The sequence below is a fragment of the Mya arenaria genome, chromosome 9 (genome assembly GCF_026914265.1).
Source record: "Mya arenaria isolate MELC-2E11 chromosome 9, ASM2691426v1".
NCBI lineage: Eukaryota > Metazoa > Mollusca > Bivalvia > Myida > Myidae > Mya > Mya arenaria.
In genome coordinates this window covers 13,753,622-13,772,723 of record NC_069130.1, presented here as the reverse complement: position 1 = coordinate 13,772,723, position 19,102 = coordinate 13,753,622, and the positions used below count along the sequence as shown (strand labels likewise).

General features: G+C 36.0%; 1 protein-coding gene across 1 annotated transcript; it reads right to left on the bottom strand.

Moving 5' to 3' along the window:
• Positions 1–924: 924 nt before the first annotated feature.
• LOC128245752 (uncharacterized) lies at positions 925–13,447 on the bottom strand. The gene is made up of 6 exons (XM_052963980.1): positions 13,208–13,447; positions 9,546–9,629; positions 8,676–8,808; positions 3,761–3,883; positions 2,415–2,545; positions 925–1,726 (listed from the first exon to the last, which is right to left on the bottom strand). The coding sequence occupies exons 1-6, from the start codon at positions 13,445–13,447 to the stop codon at positions 1,607–1,609; spliced, it is 831 nt and encodes a 276-aa protein (XP_052819940.1). The 3' UTR covers positions 925–1,606.
• Positions 13,448–19,102: the final 5,655 nt, after the last annotated feature.

The following is a 19,102-nucleotide window of genomic DNA, read 5'->3' as shown; positions in this document are numbered from 1 at the left end:
CTGATCATGTCACATATTAGCTGTAGCCTGAACATGTCAGAAATTAGCGGTAGCCTGAACATGTCACATATTAGCTGTAGCCTGAACATGTCAGATATTAGCTGTAACCTGAACATGTCAGATATTAGCTGTAGCCTGATCATGTCAGATATTAGCGGTAGCCTGAACATGTCAGACATTAGCGGTAGCCTGAACATGTCAGACATTAGCGGTAGCCTGAACATGTCAGGTATTAGCGGTAGCCTGAACATGTCAGACAGTAGGGATAGCCTGAACGTGTCAGATATTAGCGGTAGCCTGAACATGTCAGATATTAGCTGTAGCATGAACATGTCATATATTAGCGGTAGCCTGAACATGTCAGACATAAGGGGTAGCCTGAACATGTCAGACATGAGGGGTATCCCGAACGTACCAGCCATTAGCGGTAACCTAAACGTCTTAGACATTAGCGATAACCTGAACGTACCAGTCATTTACGGCAGCCTGAACATGTCAGAAATAAGCGGAAGCCTGAACGTGTCAGTTATCAGCGGTAGCTTAAAGGTGTAAAATAAACAAAACAATGAACGCAAATTATTAAACAAATGTCGGTCTATTTAATACAACATGTTTTCAATAGTTGCCGGGTCGTTTTAATCTGCTATGGTTTCATATGACGACTCGTTACGTCTAGGTACCTAGACAGCCAGAAGTGAGGGTGGTCAACGGCGGAAAATGCGACAAAGCCGGGTTAATGAAGGCTCGGGCGGCCTTGTTGAGGTAGGAACTAAGGCAAGCAAGCGGATGCCAACGTTCGTCTGTACTATAGCCAGTGAACGACCCATACGGAAATTTATGTGCACGGAAATCCGGTCTTTGAACTAAGGTCATTACAGTAACTTGCTATAATGTTATTCTTTAACCATTTAAAACGAACACCTAAATTATGTCATTTTTTATTTTGTATAGTTTACATAATGTTGCTAACATACATACAATAACAATACAGATGTACAATGTAACAAATGCGTGCATGTATAGTTTAAAGCATACATTCAATTTATTAAATATACATACATGTGTACATAAGCAGTTTGTTTAAAGCTTGGTGTTTTCAAATATTTGATTTTTTGTTCTAAAAACAGAGCAAATCTTATTCAAAGATAAACGTTGGCATTAACAAGGGCGTCGCTCTGTGAAATCCCAACGCTTGTCTTTTGTTATATGTTCAGTCCCACATGGATTCAACTTAATAAGGCCATGCTTTGCATTTTATTTTGGCACTATGTGTTTCCACATTCATGTGACTCCCTTCAATTATTTTTTGTGTAATGACCACTGCAAGTCAATGCAGGGTCAATCATTTGCACAACGCCACCAACACATAGAAAATTACAATAACAAGACTTTTCTCTTCGAAAGAAAGTCAAAAGTAAAGCAAAGAAAGAACTTTATAATATTATAATATTTCATTGAATTACAGTGGTAACCGATACCTACAGTAATAAAACATCTCTGCCATGGCATTGCTACAGTAATAAAAAATCTATGTCATGGAGTTGATACAGTTATAAAAAATCTCTGCCATGGAATTGCTACATTAATAAAACATCTCTAAGTGCTGTCAAGTAATCAGTGGCTGAGTAATGTCCTCGTCACTGTCAGTGGTGGTCACAAGACCTGCTTTGTTTACCGGCTGTTCACTGCTGGGTACCAGCTTACTGAATGACAGGACCAACATGAACTGAAATAAAAGAATGAAATCATTTTTATACGTAAGTCGAAAGAAACTGTACATGGAAAAGGCATGCATGTTTACAATTTCTCCACCCCATCACAAAAGATTGACGGTAAAAAATGGGATGGGGTTGGCAAATTTTGCATTTGTAATATAACCAACTTTCTCAAGAACTAAAATTGGAATTATATTTTATTGATTAAATAGACTGACCACATTTAAAATTTTGTTCTGAAACTTATGTTGGAATATGACCAATAATTTCATGAGTTCATAGATTAAACACATTTTAACTGTTGTCCTTAAAACATATGTGTGTTAATATGTGTTTATCTTGTTCTTATCCTTTACTTTGTAAAACATGTCCTTTAGCTCGCAACTATTTCGCCACAATGTTGAGCTATCTTAGCATATTTTTTTCCATATTTTTTCCTAAGATTCGATATTAAGTTTCAAATCTTTTGAGGCCTATTTTGTAATAACATTTAAGCAACTTTTCTAGGATACTTCAAAATGTCAACATTTTCATAACGTTTAAAGAATTTAAGCAAAGTCTTAAAAATATAATACTTTTTAGAAGGTGTGGGGCCGTAGGAAGGCTTTCGTTCATATTTGTAATGTTAGTTTCCGAAATAAATAAATGATAATCATAACATTGAACATTGAGGAAATAGTCATTTAAAGAAAATCTCACCAATGATAATGCAAGCAGAGCTAACATGACTCCAAACATTATATAGGGACGCGTAATTGCAGATCCCGCCCATAGTGGTCCTAGAATTGTTGCCATGCCAACAACACTGCGTCGTAATCCCATACTCAGACCTGATATATGAGATGAAGAAATGTTAATGCATTTTTTTCAGATCATTTGTATGCATACTTCTTTTAGGTGCTATTACAAGGAAAACACAATTTTAGGTTCAACTACAAAACATCTGATCACAATACTGAAAAAAAATCTAATAGAAACTATAAATATATAAACTTTAAATTTCCGCATATCAGATATGTCGCCTGTGAGGAAGGCCCATAACCATTTTTTAGTGAAGGTCACCATGACATTGCCCTATGACATGGTGACCCCAAAATAAATAAGTATCACCTACTGGCCATGACTTATGTGCAAGGTTAAAGACTCTAAAATAATATTCAATTTAATGAGTTTTTTTCGCCTAAAATTCGACCCGATTCTCAATTCGGACAAGTAGATTTTTTTAAACTTTTAATTTCACTATCCTGCATAATCCTTTTAACCTTTATAAACAAGTCAGCCGGTAGAGATATGCTTAAATGCAGTCTTCAAAAAATCTTCAAAAAGAGGGCTTTGCTTTATGTCTTTGTTTGTAATTCAGTGTGCTATATTCACAGTTGTAGGCATTTTGTCGCCATTGTCCCAATTTTAAGCTCATTATCACCAATCACAAAGAAGTAAAAACCCCACAATTATGTATCGAAATAACTGGGTTATACTTACGTAAAACCCCACAATTATGTATCGAAATAACTGGGTTATGCTCATGTAAAACCCCACAATTATGTATCGAAATAACTGAGTTATGCTTATTTAAAACCCCACAATTATGCATCGAAATAACTGGGTTATGCTTATGTAAAACCCCACAATTATGTATCGAAATAACTGGGTTATGCTTATGTAAAACCCCACAATTATGTATCGAAATAACTGGGTTATGCTTATGTAAAACCCCACAATTATGTATCGAAATAACTGGGTTATGCTTATGTAAAACCCCACAATTATGTATCGAAATAACTGGGTTATGCTTATGTAAAACCCCACAATCATGTATTGAAATAACTGGGTTATGCTTATGTAAAACCCCACAATTATGTATCGAAATAACTGGGTTATGCTTATGTAAAACCCCACAATTATGCATCGAAATAACTGGGTTATGCTTATGTAAAACCCCACAATTATGCATCGAAATAACTGGGTTATGCTTATGTAAAACCCCACAATCATGTATCAAAATAACTGGGTTATGCTAATTTATTAACATGTATAACAATTACCTTGAGTCTCCACCCTGGTGATTTTTGAGTAAAGGGAAATGCTCCCGGACACAAGCATAGGCAAGGCAAGCATGTCAAATATGATCCCGATAATAAACCGCCAAAGATTTGTATAATAGGAACCTAAAATAGTATTAAAACAGGCATATACTGTATTATATAACTCCTAATAAATAGTATATAAAAACTATCACACAAACAACGTTTTTGTAGGACAACAATGTTTCATGCTTATAAACATGGAACTTGGTATTTTAACTAGCATCCATTTAAACAAATTACTTATGACGAAGATAAAGGTGATTTGTAATAAAATAAACAACTGGGTGTTGAATGTTAAAGATAGGCATACCGAATATAAACAACAAATGTGTTTAGCAAGAACCACACGCTATACAGTTCATGGACATGTACATAATTATATAAACTTTAATCGTTGGCAGAATTGCAGTAAGGCCAAATAAAAAATAGGTGTGTTTCAGGTAACACTGCTAAAAAAATAGGGTAGGTAGGTCGGAATATTTTTTTTTTTTTTTTTTTTTTGATATATTGATTTCAGTAACTGTTGACTCAGAAAGTAACAAAATAAAAGTCATCAATTTTCAGGTTTATCAGTAGTTTTTAAACATGTTACATGCTTCAAAGGAAACACTCTTTATTTGTCTGGTTAAATACTTTTGACAATGATGGTTGGATTTCAACTAAGTTATGATACACCACTCTGCTATTATTTAAGACTTTCCAGGACCTGTTTTACTTTTCTTTATGCACCCGTTTGCTTTCAATCACCCTCTGTAGAATACTAACCTCCCTGAAACATAATTACATGAAGAGTGGGACAGCAAATTTACCATATAAGCCATCAGCCAAGGAAACCTCAATGTTGTCAAGAGGACCTGGGGGTTCAGGTTTGAAGAACAAGTAACATGCAGGTTTTATTGCCAAAATTGCACACTTAAGTCTGACATATCAATCCGAAAGTCAGTATCTGACACATTTGTATCTGACAAGAAAATATAGTTCAAGAATTGAAACATACCTGCCACACAAGCACAAACGTAATTTAAGAGTTCGGACATTCTATAAATTCGGACATCCATTATTATTTTCAAAAATAATTTATTTTAGGTACCTAATTTTCGGACACCCAAAGGACATCGACTAAACTTTTACAGTTACTAAGTCTCACGGACAAAAATTATTGATCTTTATCGTTACAATGCCTGGCTAGATTACCTAACCGTATACATCACTGTGATAAGTTAGTTGGTTACTACCCATCCTAAACCATTTATTGCCTGGTGAAAAGGAAGTGTGATATATTCAATGGAGGATTAAAGAAACAACAAGGGCAATGCAGAGATTAAGAAAACACAGACATGACATGTTTGTAAAACGATCCGCCAATTAACTTTGAAACTTGTACCACACTTTTAATATAGACTTTATGAAGCAATAATCGTACAGTAATACTCATTGAAACATCAATCATGCCAAGAAATACCAGCCAATTTTTCCACTTTTCATTTCTACACAAGAGCCAATTTCAGCTACACATTAACCCCTAATTGACCGAGAATCTGACCATGTGTTTAATCATGTTTTCATATCTAGGGAGTTGCTGTAGTTTGGGTCAAGATTTGGAAGAATGTATTTAATTTTGCCCAGAAAGACGTGAAGAAGTAGCAAGTGTTAACTACAATTAATTAAAATTACAGAGTACTTAATTTAGTAAAACTTATTATTTACTTATTCTTAAACAAAAATATGTTGTTTTTAATGAGTAACATTATCGTTTTAGACATATGACAGATGTTAATGAAAATGGTATGCTTAACCAACCGTTTTATTTGTAAATGTAACCTATATTACATTATATATGAATATGGCCCTCTCATAGGTCGAATTATATTTAAGGGTATGCTATACTAAGCGTATGTATATTGATTTTAAAATGTCAGATTTATTGGGTTCACATTTTTAAACAAAAACACACACTCTTATTGTTCATTTTTAAAGCTTTGTTGTTGTTTTTTTTCACTGTAAAAAATATTGAGTTCGTAAGTATACGTATACACCATGGAAAATGGGAAATACAAACGAAACTTGAAAAAATATATCACATTGGCGAAACTGAATCTCCGAATGTTAAATTTACTTCAATTTTGTTGATATTATCATGAACACATGAGGCGGTTAAATCCATTTTCGTATAACTGATTGGGATTTGTTTTTGCAATGTTTCAATCTAAAAAATTGCTTAGTTTTGTGTTCATCTGGCATTGTCTTCATACCGTGACCTGTGAAAGAACATATTTTGACCGACATAAACTCACGACAATGGTCGCTGTCCTTGAGTGACACCTTTTCTGTAAAATATTGACCCACCCCCACCCCAAATAATTACATGACTCAGAACGATCGTTACTGTAAATAGGTATTTAACCCCACCGAACAGAACCGACTACGTTGGTCATTTAATACGTGTGCTCTTAAGTCTTAGTAATACAGGTGGTAATACTGCAGCTATTGTTGTTGATACTACCACTACTGCTTCTGCTATTGCCAATGTCAACACCACCGCCACAACACCACCGTCAGCACCACCACAACCACCACCACCACCACCGATGATGATGATAATGATGATGATGATGATGATGATGATGATGATACCCCTAAAACTACTGCCGCTCCTGCTGAATAGTTGTTGTTGTTGTTGCCACTTCTACAACAACAGCTACTACTATTCCTTCTCATAACTATCATATAACTTCTACTGATGCTGCTAATCTTGCGTTAATCAACTATATGTTCCTGTGAATGAAGGAACTAAGCTTTTTGTATCAATGCGAAGACCCTTCATTTATCTATTTATAATGAGCGCAAAGTACAATGAACCCTTAAAGGGACTGTACACCAGATTCGCACCAAAAAAGTTTTCTTCTGTAACGAATCTCAGGACAATTATCTAATGGACTGTGTTACGCTTTATCATAATTGTAAAAAAAGTACCAAAATGTAAAAAAAACTGTGTCGGAGACCGGGTTCTTCAGTTAGTAAGTTTCAATGCATTGTACATATCGATGCCAAGTTTATGTCAGTTTTCGAAATTTTCCTTTTTTTTTCGCTATTTTATCATACGGAGTATAGCCCCTTTAAGCTGATTTTCGACATCCACAGATCAACAACTCCCAGGTATCATTTTATTAAATATACATGAGTCATAACATTTTGAGCCGGAAGTTGATAAGTTTGACTGGGGTTTGTGATTCTATTTGTTTCAAAAAACTTCCTCACGCCGGCCAAATCCTAAGAGCCTCTTATAGAACAATACCGTACTCAAGTTGTTAAATTAAACGACTTGATTACGGTATTGTTCTACAAGAGGCTATTAGGATTTGGCCGGCGTGAGGAAAATATTTAGCTGCCGGGGAACTAAGAAATATAGTTAGTACATTTGTACTTGATGTTTTCAATCTTTAAACATAATTAAACATAATAACAAGAGTGTGGTTTAGATAGTTAAATATTGTTATCAAGGAGATTGTTCATAAACAATATCAAAGATGTAATGCTTAGCTTAGTTAATTAATAATTATACTTTTTATAGTTAAGAAAATCATGTCAATACTTAATAATAAACTATTATTGAATTTTTATTTTAATTTTTGACAAGTGTCGTAATAAACAAAATGAGATGAAGCGTTAAATCTAAGAACCATGCACTATAGAAAGATTTTTCCGAAAAATGACCAAAATTATTGCTCCCCTGAATTTCATGCTGGTCGTAATGGCCATTAAATGAAATGAATTAAATGTAACAGCAGATAACTGATAAAAATTTCATGGAGAACCAAGTCAGCCCTTTAACCCTTAGCACAAAACCACTGAATGGAACATAATGCATATGCTGCTAAAATCCAGGTATATGCTGGCATACAGGGGTTTCCTTCTTAATCGAAAATTGGATAGGATTTCTTGGCATGAAAACAATAAAGTCAACACATTCAATGATACAGGTAACTATTAAATGTGATAAATTAAAGTTATAAATGTAATACTTAAGTTACAATAAAAAAACCCAGACACATTAATCCTGCATAACAATATCCATGCTCTCCATGAGATCCTCGTGGGTATAACTGAGTTATGTGACGTCACACAATGTGACTGTTTGATCTGAAGCCGATAAAAGGTGTTTATTCATTTCAATGCATGTATAAAATGGTGTTGAATGGGATTTTAACTATCTTGATGAAGGAGCTACAGTGACTTATAGGCGTAATAACCATTGATAACTACGGATAAATTAATAAGTGGTACAATGCAGACATGAAGAAAAAAGGCAGGTTTACCATACATGTAAATAAAATGTAAAAATGGTTATTTTCTATGAATTCGTAGAGCGAAAAATTAATTATTTTAAGGTGTCCTTCTAAGGTGAAGTACGGTAAATACATTCAGAAATCCAACTCTAATATTGTCAACTTTACGTACATACATTTCGTAACAAATGCTTTTCGTACCCAAATCATATTTTTTCAGGGAAAAATAGGTTAGGGTTGGCGGGAAAAAATAGGGTCGGTCGGGTAACCTGAAACAGACCTATTTTTTTATTTGGCCTTATCATATATCTTAAACAGTTTCATTCGAACAGGGACTGATGTAATTCATACCACTTCTTATAAATCTGGACTGCTATGTATATATGTTCAAATCACTTCTAATTAATATGAAAATCAATGTATATCCGTTAATACCATTTCTAAAAAATATGGAATTTAATTTATGTTCGAACCAGTTCTTATACATTCATAATATTATGTACATTCGTTCATACAATCTCCAATAAATATGGAATGCAATGTATGTTTGTAGCATTTGTTATAAATATGGAACTTAATATACGTACATTCTCCTGCGACAGGTATCACATAAATCATCCAAGAATTTGCTACTGTGAGTACAATTGTCCCGCACAGAATCAAACTGCGGTCCTGCACTCGCCTGCTGAGCCATGTGACCAGACCAAACACAATTATGACCTGAAATTGTAGAGAATTCAGTGCTTTCATTGAATTTTAAAAACACTGATAAAAAAAATAATTTTATTTGTTGATACCCACAAGGTACATTGTCATTGAAAACAAATGCATTTGTTTTAAGTGAAATCAAAATGTCAAGTTATACAGATAAGATACATACAACATCAGAACAGTGTATTATGTAAAATTAGAAAACAATTTTAAATCTAGAATGGCATTTTTCATAAATTTCCATAAAATTGTGCACAACAAAGTTTTGAATATATGACAACCAAAATGTGCCAAACCAATGGTCATTTTGTGCAATACATTCAGATATGTCAAATTAAAAGCTACTTTGTTTGTGCTTGCACCAAAAAGCTACCTTGCGCTTGTATGCAACAAGAAAATAAATGGATATTAATAATTTGCCATAAGGGAAAATAGAATTAACGCTGTTTATGCTTGATAGGTTGAATTGAAGAAAAGTTTTTGTGACAGGATGGAAAACCAAAGTTATATTATATCAACTATTGTTGATATAGTGATCAATATGTAACATTCCAGAGCAGGTGTAAACAAAATGTATAGTTGTACATGTATACATATATACTATTTCACACATTTTGAAAATTAATTTCTTTTGCAAAAACGAAGTGTTTTACAAATTATATTTTAAATCCTAATTTACTTAAATCTCTGTAGTTCTAATATTTCTTTCTTCAGTACCTACTTATGATTAATAATTTATATCTTACCTCAAGACCAGCTAAACAATACATTATGCTGTTTTCCAGCTCCCCCCAGCCAAGGAACTTGTTGGACAAAGGTGTGACCATTGTCTGAAATAAAAGGCAATACAATAATATCAATGGATCCAACATTAACGAAATATAATACAAACCAACAAAAATATTATTTCGTATTTACAAAAATATTTTAGTATTGACCAAATCATTTTGTTTTTACGAAATATCATTTCGTAAAGACGAAATAACAATTTGTAATTACAAAATATTCATGTTTACGAAATGATGTTTCGTTATTAGGAAATGTGATTTCATGTTTACGAAATAATATTTCATAATCACGAAATGTATGTCGAAACGTATAACGTAATTAGGATTGTGTCTGTAAAAAAGTATATAACTCCGAACAGAACTGACTATGTTCTATTGAAGTTTAAACATATATTTTAGGTGAAAATGTTTGGTTATTTAATGCGTGCGCTTCAAGTCTTAGTAATACAGCTGGTAATGCTGCAGTTTTTGCAGTTCATACTACCACTACTGTCATCACCACCGCCACAACACCACCGCTGCCACCAGCACCGCAACCACCAATACCACCGATATGCTTCCCCTGAAACCACTGACGCTGCTGCTTATACTGTCGTTTCTGCCACTTCTACAGCTTCAGCTATGACTCCAACTACTAACTATCCAATTACTACTTGTACTGCTGATAATCTCCCGATAATCAACTATGACGTTGTGGATGAAGGGACTACGTTTGTGTGTCAATGCGAAGGCCCTTCATTTATTTACTTATAATGATGAAGGCACGTAGTAAAAACAACCTTTTTTCCGAAGATTTTCGACATCCACCGAAAAAAGACTCCCCGATATAATTTTATGTCGTGCACATGAGTCAAATATAAGTTTAAACATGTATACATGTATTTTACAACGACTGTGAAAAAAAAACAATACATCTATTGCTCTTTTTTGAACGATTTAACGCGAGAGTGTGATCTTGTTTAGTGGTGGAAATCGGAGAACGCGGTGATAAAACAAACGTCCGGTCCTATACCAAACTCACATGCGCCCACGACGGGAATCGAACCTGGGGTCGTCTTGGTGAGAAGCGAGCGCGCTTACCAGTGCGCTAACCGGACAACCAACCAAGTAGTCGATAAAATGTGACCCATGGGCCATTTTTTCTAAAGAATAATGACTGGGTCGTAATTCTATTAGGGGTTAAATACATCCTTACACCGGCCATATCCTAATAGCCCCTTATACAACAATACAGTAATGCATTTGATAAATTAATCGACACAATCTAAGCTAAAGGCACTATTTCAATACATTTAGATGTTGCGGAGTTAAGAAATATAGAAAGATATATCTGTACTTGATGTTTTCAATCTTTAAACATAACTCAAATGCCTAGTTTAGAGAGTTAAACTCCGTTGTCAATGAGATTTTTAAACTACATCAAAGATTTAATACTTAGTTAATTATAGTTCAGAAAATCATGTCTATATTCAGTAATAAACCATTATTGAAATTTTTGTGTTATGCTTGACAAGTATGGAAATATAAAAATTGAGATGAAGCGTAAAACCTGAGAATCATGCTCTATTCCAAAAACTGACCAAAGTCATTTCTCCCATCCAATTCATATTGGGCGTAATGGCCATTAAATTTTGATGATTTAGCTATTAGCAGATAACTGATAAAAGTTGCCTGGAAAATCACAAAACCATTCACTGGAATATTAAATATGCCAGGTATATGCAGGCATAGCCCCTGAAAACATGGGTTTCCTTCTTAATCGAAAATTGGATAAGATTTCTTGGCATGCATTCGGACGATTTGTTTTATTACCGACTATTTCTTCAAGTTCGTCGCTAACCTCCTTTACCGACTCTTTCTTTTCATCTCTGACCTCCTTTACCCACTATTCCCTTTCATCTCTGACCTCCTTTACCCACTATTCCCTTTCATCTCTGACCTCCTTTACCCACTATTCCCTTTCATCTCTGACCTCCTTTACCGACTCTTTCTTTTCATCTTTGACCTCCTTTACCACTATTCCCTTGAATCTCTGACCTCCTTTACCGACTCTTTCTTTTCGTCTCTAACCTCCTTTACCCACTATTCCCTTTCATCTCTGACCTCCTTTACCCACTATTCCCTTTCATCTCTGACCTCCTTAACCGACTCTTTCTTTTCATCTTTGACCTCCTTTACCACTATTCCCTTTCATCTCTGACCTCCTTTACCCACTATTCCCTTTCATCTCTGACCTCCTTTACCGACTTTTTATTTTCATCTTTGACCTCCTTTACCCACTATTCCCTTTCATCTCTGACCTCCTTTACCGACTCTTTCTTTTCATCTTTGACCTCCTTTACCCACTATTCCCTTTCATCTCTGACCTCCTTTACCGACTCTTTCTTTTCATCTTTGACCTCCTTTACCACTATTCCCTTGAATCTCTGACCTCCTTTACCGACTCTTTCTTTTCGTCTCTAACCTCCTTTACCCACTATTCCCTTTCATCTCTGACCTCCTTTACCCACTATTCCCTTTCATCTCTGACCTCCTTAACCGACTCTTTCTTTTCATCTTTGACCTCCTTTACCACTATTCCCTTGAATCTCTGACCTCCTTTACCGACTCTTTCTTTTCGTCTCTAACCTCCTTTACCCACTATTCCCTTTCATCTCTGACCTCCTTTAACCGCTCTTTCTTTTCGTCTCTAACCTCCTTTACCCACTATTCCCTTTCATATCTGACCTCCTTTAACCGCTCTTTCTTTTCGTCTCTAACCTCCTTTACCCACTATTCCCTTTCATATCTGACCTTCTTTTGCCACTTGCGATAATTAGACATGTGTTTGACAAACTAAAGCTTTTAATCATTTTTTCATTATGTGAAATGTATGAGATCTAAAATAGATTTTTTTTTGTCCAAAATTAAAATAATATGAAATGATACATTCAATGCCGGTGTATTAGAAATAATCAAATTGCGCCGGCGAATAATGTAAGTAAATCAAGTTTACTTTCTGAACATATTTACAACAAAAATCTTGCAGTATGGCGCTTTGTTATATTCAAACAATTATCTTTCATACGTAAAAGAAATATGAAGGTTTTTTTTCATTTCGAGGTTTAAAGTCACCATAACACCTTCTTCTTTTGATCGATGTGTGCATTAAATGATTCTGGACTAATCAAATGGCTGATATGTAAACTTCAGGATTGTAAAACATTTGCGTATGCTTTTCAAGCATAATATTTTAAGTTGTCTGGTGAACGCAGTGGTAAACGTTCAGCCTTTCATCGTGTGCTTATTATTAATAGCAGGGTTATCATAAACCGTTTAAAAACTGGGATTGTCCATGCAGTTTTAATGTTTTAAGTTGTTAAAAAAGCAAAAAAACAATTGCTCCATCAAATTGCAGTTAATATCATTAAGGCAAATACAACCTGTGTCATATTATATAATTGTTTAATAACACTCTTATGTAAAAAACATTGTTCGTTTAAAGATGAGGTATTGTACCTTTCCTACGCTTCAGCATCATATGCCATTTGCATAATTTTGTACCAGGCAGTATAGGGTTTATTAAAAAATTATGAAATCGCATTTTATGTTTATGGAAATGCATTATTTTGCCTAATTACCGTGACATGTAGCCCAATAACTGTGACATGTAGCCCAATAACCGTGACATGTAGTTCAACAACCGTGACTTGTAGCCCAATAACCGTGACTTGTAGTCCAATAACCTTGCCATGAAGCCCAACAACCGTGCCATGTAGCCCAACAACCGTGACATGCATTCCAACAACCATGACATGTAGCCATATAACCGTGACATGTAGCCCAAACAACCGTGACATGTAGCCCCAACACTGTGACATGTAGCATAATAACGGTGACATGTAGCCCAATGACCGTGACATGTAGCCCTAAGACCGTGACATGTAGCATAATAACCGTGCCATGTAGCCCAATAACTGTGACATGTAGCCATATAACCGTGACATGTAGCCATATAACCGTGACATGTAGCCATATAACCGTGACATGTAGCCCCAAGACCGTGACATGTAGCATAATAACCGTGACATGTAGTCCAATAACCGTGACATGTATTCCAATAACCATGACATGTAGCCATATAACCGTGACATGTAGCCCCAACACTGTGACATGTAGCATAATAACGGTGACATGTAGCATAATAACCGTGACATGTAGCCCCAAGACCGTGACATGTAGCATAATAACCGTGACATGTAGCCCAATAACTGTGCCATGTAGCCATATAACCGTGACATGTAGTCCAATAACCGTGACATGTATTCCAATAACCATGACATGTAGCCATATAACCGTGACATGTAGCCCCAACACTGTGACATGTAGCATAATAACGGTGACATGTAGCATAATAACCGTGACATGTAGCCCCAAGACCGTGACATGTAGCATAATAACCGTGACATGTAGCCCAATAACTGTGACATGTAGCCATATAACCGTGACATGTAGCCATATAACCGTGACATGTAGCCCCAAGACCATGACATGTAGCATAATAACCGTGACATGTAGCCTAATAACCGTGACACGTAGCCATATAACCGTAACATGTAGCCATTTAACCGTGACATGTAGCCCCAAGACCGTGACATGTAGCATAATAACCGTGACATGTAGTCCAATAACCGTGATATATAGTCCATTTACCGTGACATGAAGCATAATAACTGTGACATGTAGCCCAATAACCGTGATATGAAGCCCCAAAACCGTGACTTGTAACCCAATAACCGTGACATGTAGCCATATAACCGTGAAATGTAGCCATATAACCGTGACATGAATCATAATAACCGTGACTGACATGAAGCCAAATAACTGCGACATGTAGCCCCAAGAACGTGACATATTACATAAAAACCGTGACATGTAGCATAATAACCGTGACATGTAGCATAATAACCGTGACATGTAGCCATATAACCGTGACATGTAGCCCAAATACCGTGACATGTAGCATAATATCCGTGACATGTAGTCCAATAACCGTGACATGTTGCCCAAAGACCGTGACATGTCGCATAATATCCGTGACATGTAGTCAAATAACCGTGATATATAGTCCAATAACCGTGACATGTAGCCCAATAACCGTGACATGTTGCCTAATATCCGTGACATGAAGGACACTAACAGTGACATGTAGTCCTTTAACCGTGACAGGTAGACCTATAACCGTGAAATACAGACTTAGAACCGTGACTTTTAGTCCAATGAGCGTGAAATGTAGCCCTACACCCGTGACATGTAGCCCAATAACCTCGACATGTAGACCAATATCCATGAAATATAGTCCAATAATCATGACATGTAGTCCAATAACCATGAAATGTAGTCCAATAACCGTGACATGTAGACCAATAACCATGAAATGTAGCCCAATAACCGTGACATGTAGTCCAATAACCGTGACATGTAGACCAATAACCATGAAATGTAATCCAATAACCGTGACATGGAGACCAATAACAGACAAACAATCATGTAGACCTATAACCGCCACATCTAAACCTTCAACCTTGACATTCAGACAAACAACCGTGACATCTTGTCCTACAACCGTGACAGTTGACCTACAACCGTGATTTGCAGACCTACAACCGTGACTTGTAGACATACAACCGTGACATGTAGAACTACAACCGTGACATGTAGACCTACCACCGTGACATGAAGACTTAGAACCGTGACATGTAGACCTATAACCGTGACATGTAGAACTACAACTGTGACATGTAGATCTAAAATCCTGACATGTAGACCTACAACAGTGACATGTTGACTAACAACCGTGACATATAGACCTAAAACCGTCACATATTGACATACAACCGTTACATGTAGACATACCACCGTTACATGTAGACCTACCACCGTGACATGTAGACCTATAAACGTGACATGTAGACCTAAAACCGTGACATTTAGACTTACAACCGTAGCATGTAGACTTACAACCGTGACATGTAGACCTACCACCGTGACATGTAGACCTACAACCGTGACTTGCAGACCTACAACCGTGACATTTAGACCTACAACCGTGACATGTAGACCTACAACCGTTACATGCAGACCTACAACCGTTTCATGCAGACCTACAACCGTGACATGCATACCTACAACCGTTACATGCAGACCTACAACCGTGACATGTAGACCTACAACCGTGACATGCAGACCTACAACCGTGACATATAGACCTACAACTGTGACTGGTAGACCTACAACTGTGACATGTAGACCTAAAACCGTGACATGTAGACCTACAACTGTGACATGTAGACCAACAACCGTGACATGCAGACCTACAACCGTTACATGCAGACCTACAACCGTGACATGTAGACCTACAGTCGTGACATGCAGACCTACAACCCTGACATGTAGACCTAAAACCGTGACATGTAGACCTACAACTGTGACATGTAGACCAACAACCGTGACATGCAGACCTACAACCGTTACATGCAGACCTACAACCGTGACATGCAGACCTACAGTCGTGACATGTAGACCAACAACTGTGACATGTAAATCTACAGTCGTGACATGCAGACCTACAACCGTTATATGCAGACCTACAACCGTGACATGCATACCCACAACCGTGACATGCATACCTACAACCGTGACATGTAGACCTACAACTGTGACATGTAAATCTACAGCCGTGACATGTAGATCTACAGCCGTGACATGTAGATATACGACTGTGACATGTTAATCTACCGCCGTGACATGTAAATCTACAGCCGTGACATGTAGACCTACAACTGTGACATTTAGACCTACAACCCTGACTTGTAGACCTACAGCCGTGACATATAGACGTACCATCGCATATGTAGACTTAAAACTGTGACCGGTAGTTTGCAGACCTACAACCGTGACTTGCAGAAATAAAACTGTGACATGTAAGTAGGGTAAAAAGGGGACTCTCGCGGCCATCTTTGGCGGTTTCCCGCGTTAGCGGCCATCTTTGGCGGTTTCCCGCGTTAGCGGCCATCTTTGGCGATTTCCCGCGTTAACGGCCAGGGGACTCTCGCGGCCATCTTTGACGGTTTCCCGCATTAGCGGCCATATTTAGCGATTTCGCGCGTTAGCGGTCATATTTGGCGATTTCCCGCGTTAGCGGTTATGTTTAACCATTGTTTGAAATCCAAGACAAAGAGTCATTGTTTAACTGGGTCTCCATTGATTAACAGTATTCATTTCAATAGAAGGGATATAAACAATAGCATTGTCACACTTATCACATCAGTGTATTGTATGTCAAAGGACAACTCATCCAACGTTTCTAACATAGGGTCATCGACCTAGGATCTATTTAATGGTATTGTTTTCCCTCATCAGACGATGGATTTATCATAACCTCCACCATCTTTATATGTGATCAAACGGATTCTTTTATATGTAAGATCACAGGTCATTGACAAACAAAAGTTCATCAGAACCCAGCCATCGCGTGATCGAAAGTGATTTCAAGAAATTGAATGACTAAAGCCTGACCGTTTAGTGTCAATTCGTACAACAACACCATATCTAATAGCCACCCAATTACTCTCCAACGTACCCATTGTAATAACTTAAAAGTGAAGACAGTTAAATGAGCTGCTGATGGCTCAAAAGACGAGATTGTCGTTATCATATATCTAGTTTATCATTCAGGGTGACTAAAGCTCTTCCACTGTGGTGAGCTATCACAATAAATCACTTATTAAACCATTGTCAAATGCCAGTGCTCGATTCACTGGACTCTGTTTATCATTATGGACACCTCCGTTGAACCTTACAATGACATGAAAGTTTTTCAACTTACTAAATAATCTTTTATTTTGACCACCAAAAGTAGGTTTTGAAGATATAACAGTTTTGTCCTCTCTTAGCTTCTTTTGAGTTTCACTATTTTTATTAAATCGGTAAAGGATTCACACAATTTCTTTATCAAATAACCTCATATCTTAAAGGTATGATGTATCGTTTACATTTCATTAAATCAACCCTACAGAAATGTTAAGATGTGTTCGATCTTATTGTAATGAAAACGTGAATGTTTTTTTATTATGTATTTTTGTGTATAACTATTTCATTCCATTAATACAATATTTTAAAATTTAACAAGACCAAACTGAGATTTATAAGTTGAGGACATGTCTGACGAGCTATTTTTATACCATTCCGGTATGTTGTATCAATAAATAAAATATCAGACAAGATTTTAATATTTATTTTCTTATAAGTACAATACAATGCAAATACAAATAAAGTTGATTATAATTGAATTCAAACAATTTGTTTAACAAAGATCATACATTTTTATTTATTTTTTTATTTATTTTAGGTTACATTTCAACAGTAGAGCAGTAGATAACATCACATGAAATTACATGAAATTAGATGTAATTTGGTATAAAACATAGAAATTATATGTCTTGTATCTTATAATGTCCATAAGCATATGATTTAATTCCATCTTCTAATAAAAATCGTTTGTCATCAAAACTAGATAATCCTACTTTGCTGATTGTTTCCAGATAAATTTTATGGTTATGACTTCTTAATGAATGCATTGTTGAGTGCATTTGAAAATTATTAAATAATACATGTTTATAATCATTAAGAGTCAATGATTTTTAAACAACCGCTTTTGATATCCCTTTTGCTCTTTTCTCGTCTATATCATCACACTTGAATGCATACATTTTCGATCGCAAACCGCAATATTCACTAATACATTTCTCATTTGTTTCACTTTTCATTTTTCCCATTACTTTTTTGTTGAAGTCACTATATAAAAAATGATCTTTAGGGAAATCTGAAGTGTCAAACAAATGTGAATAGGCCAACATATCTTGGAAAATGTCCGGTGTTGTACATGATACTAAAAATGAATCTGTGTCCGTTAATTCTAGCTCAACGTTGCTACCATACACATTTTTCAAATGATTGTAATAAAAATCGTACATGGTATATTTTGACAAATCAAGGATACTCATTCCAACAAAAATTGGTTTATTTAATTATTTTTTTTGCGACTTAATTCAACACCAACAAGGTCTTCAGAAAAAATCCGGTGCATCTTATAAGTGGGTTTGGATGACACCTTCTGTAGTCGTTTTTCTGTATGAACAAGTTCTACGGACCGATGCTTCCGAAGATTTTCCATGGTTTTTCCTGAAAGTAAACAAATATTTTGGTAAGTAACTTTTCAGCATGTTAATCTTTACTCTGAACTGCTCAATATATGTTTTTATGATGGTATCCGTCGTTATCTTAGATACCTGTGTTTTGGATGAGGGATATGAAAATGGGACCGAAAAATACACTTTTTACTTGCCGGTAGTGAGTTTTGGTCAGTTTTACTTTAGGTTCCTAATTGTACATGAGCACTTGTAAGCGTCTGATTGAAGATGAATGAAATACCAAAAAGTGAAACTACGCCTGACAATTATTGAACAGTTGTTTTT

What these genes read in the sequence shown, in the direction of transcription:
- LOC128245752 (XM_052963980.1), bottom strand. Translation starts at nt 13,447, where the DNA reads ATGTCACAGTGTTGGGGCTACATGTCACGGTTGTTTGGGCTACATGTC. An exon ending in ATTGTTTAGCTGGTCTTGAG is followed by an intron (nt 8,809 to 9,545) that starts GTAAGATATAAA and finishes CTACAATTTCAG; the next exon opens with GTCATAATTGTGTTTGGTCT. An exon ending in GATACCTGTCGCAGGAGAAT is followed by an intron (nt 3,884 to 8,675) that starts GTACGTATATTA and finishes ATACTATTTTAG; the next exon opens with GTTCCTATTATACAAATCTT.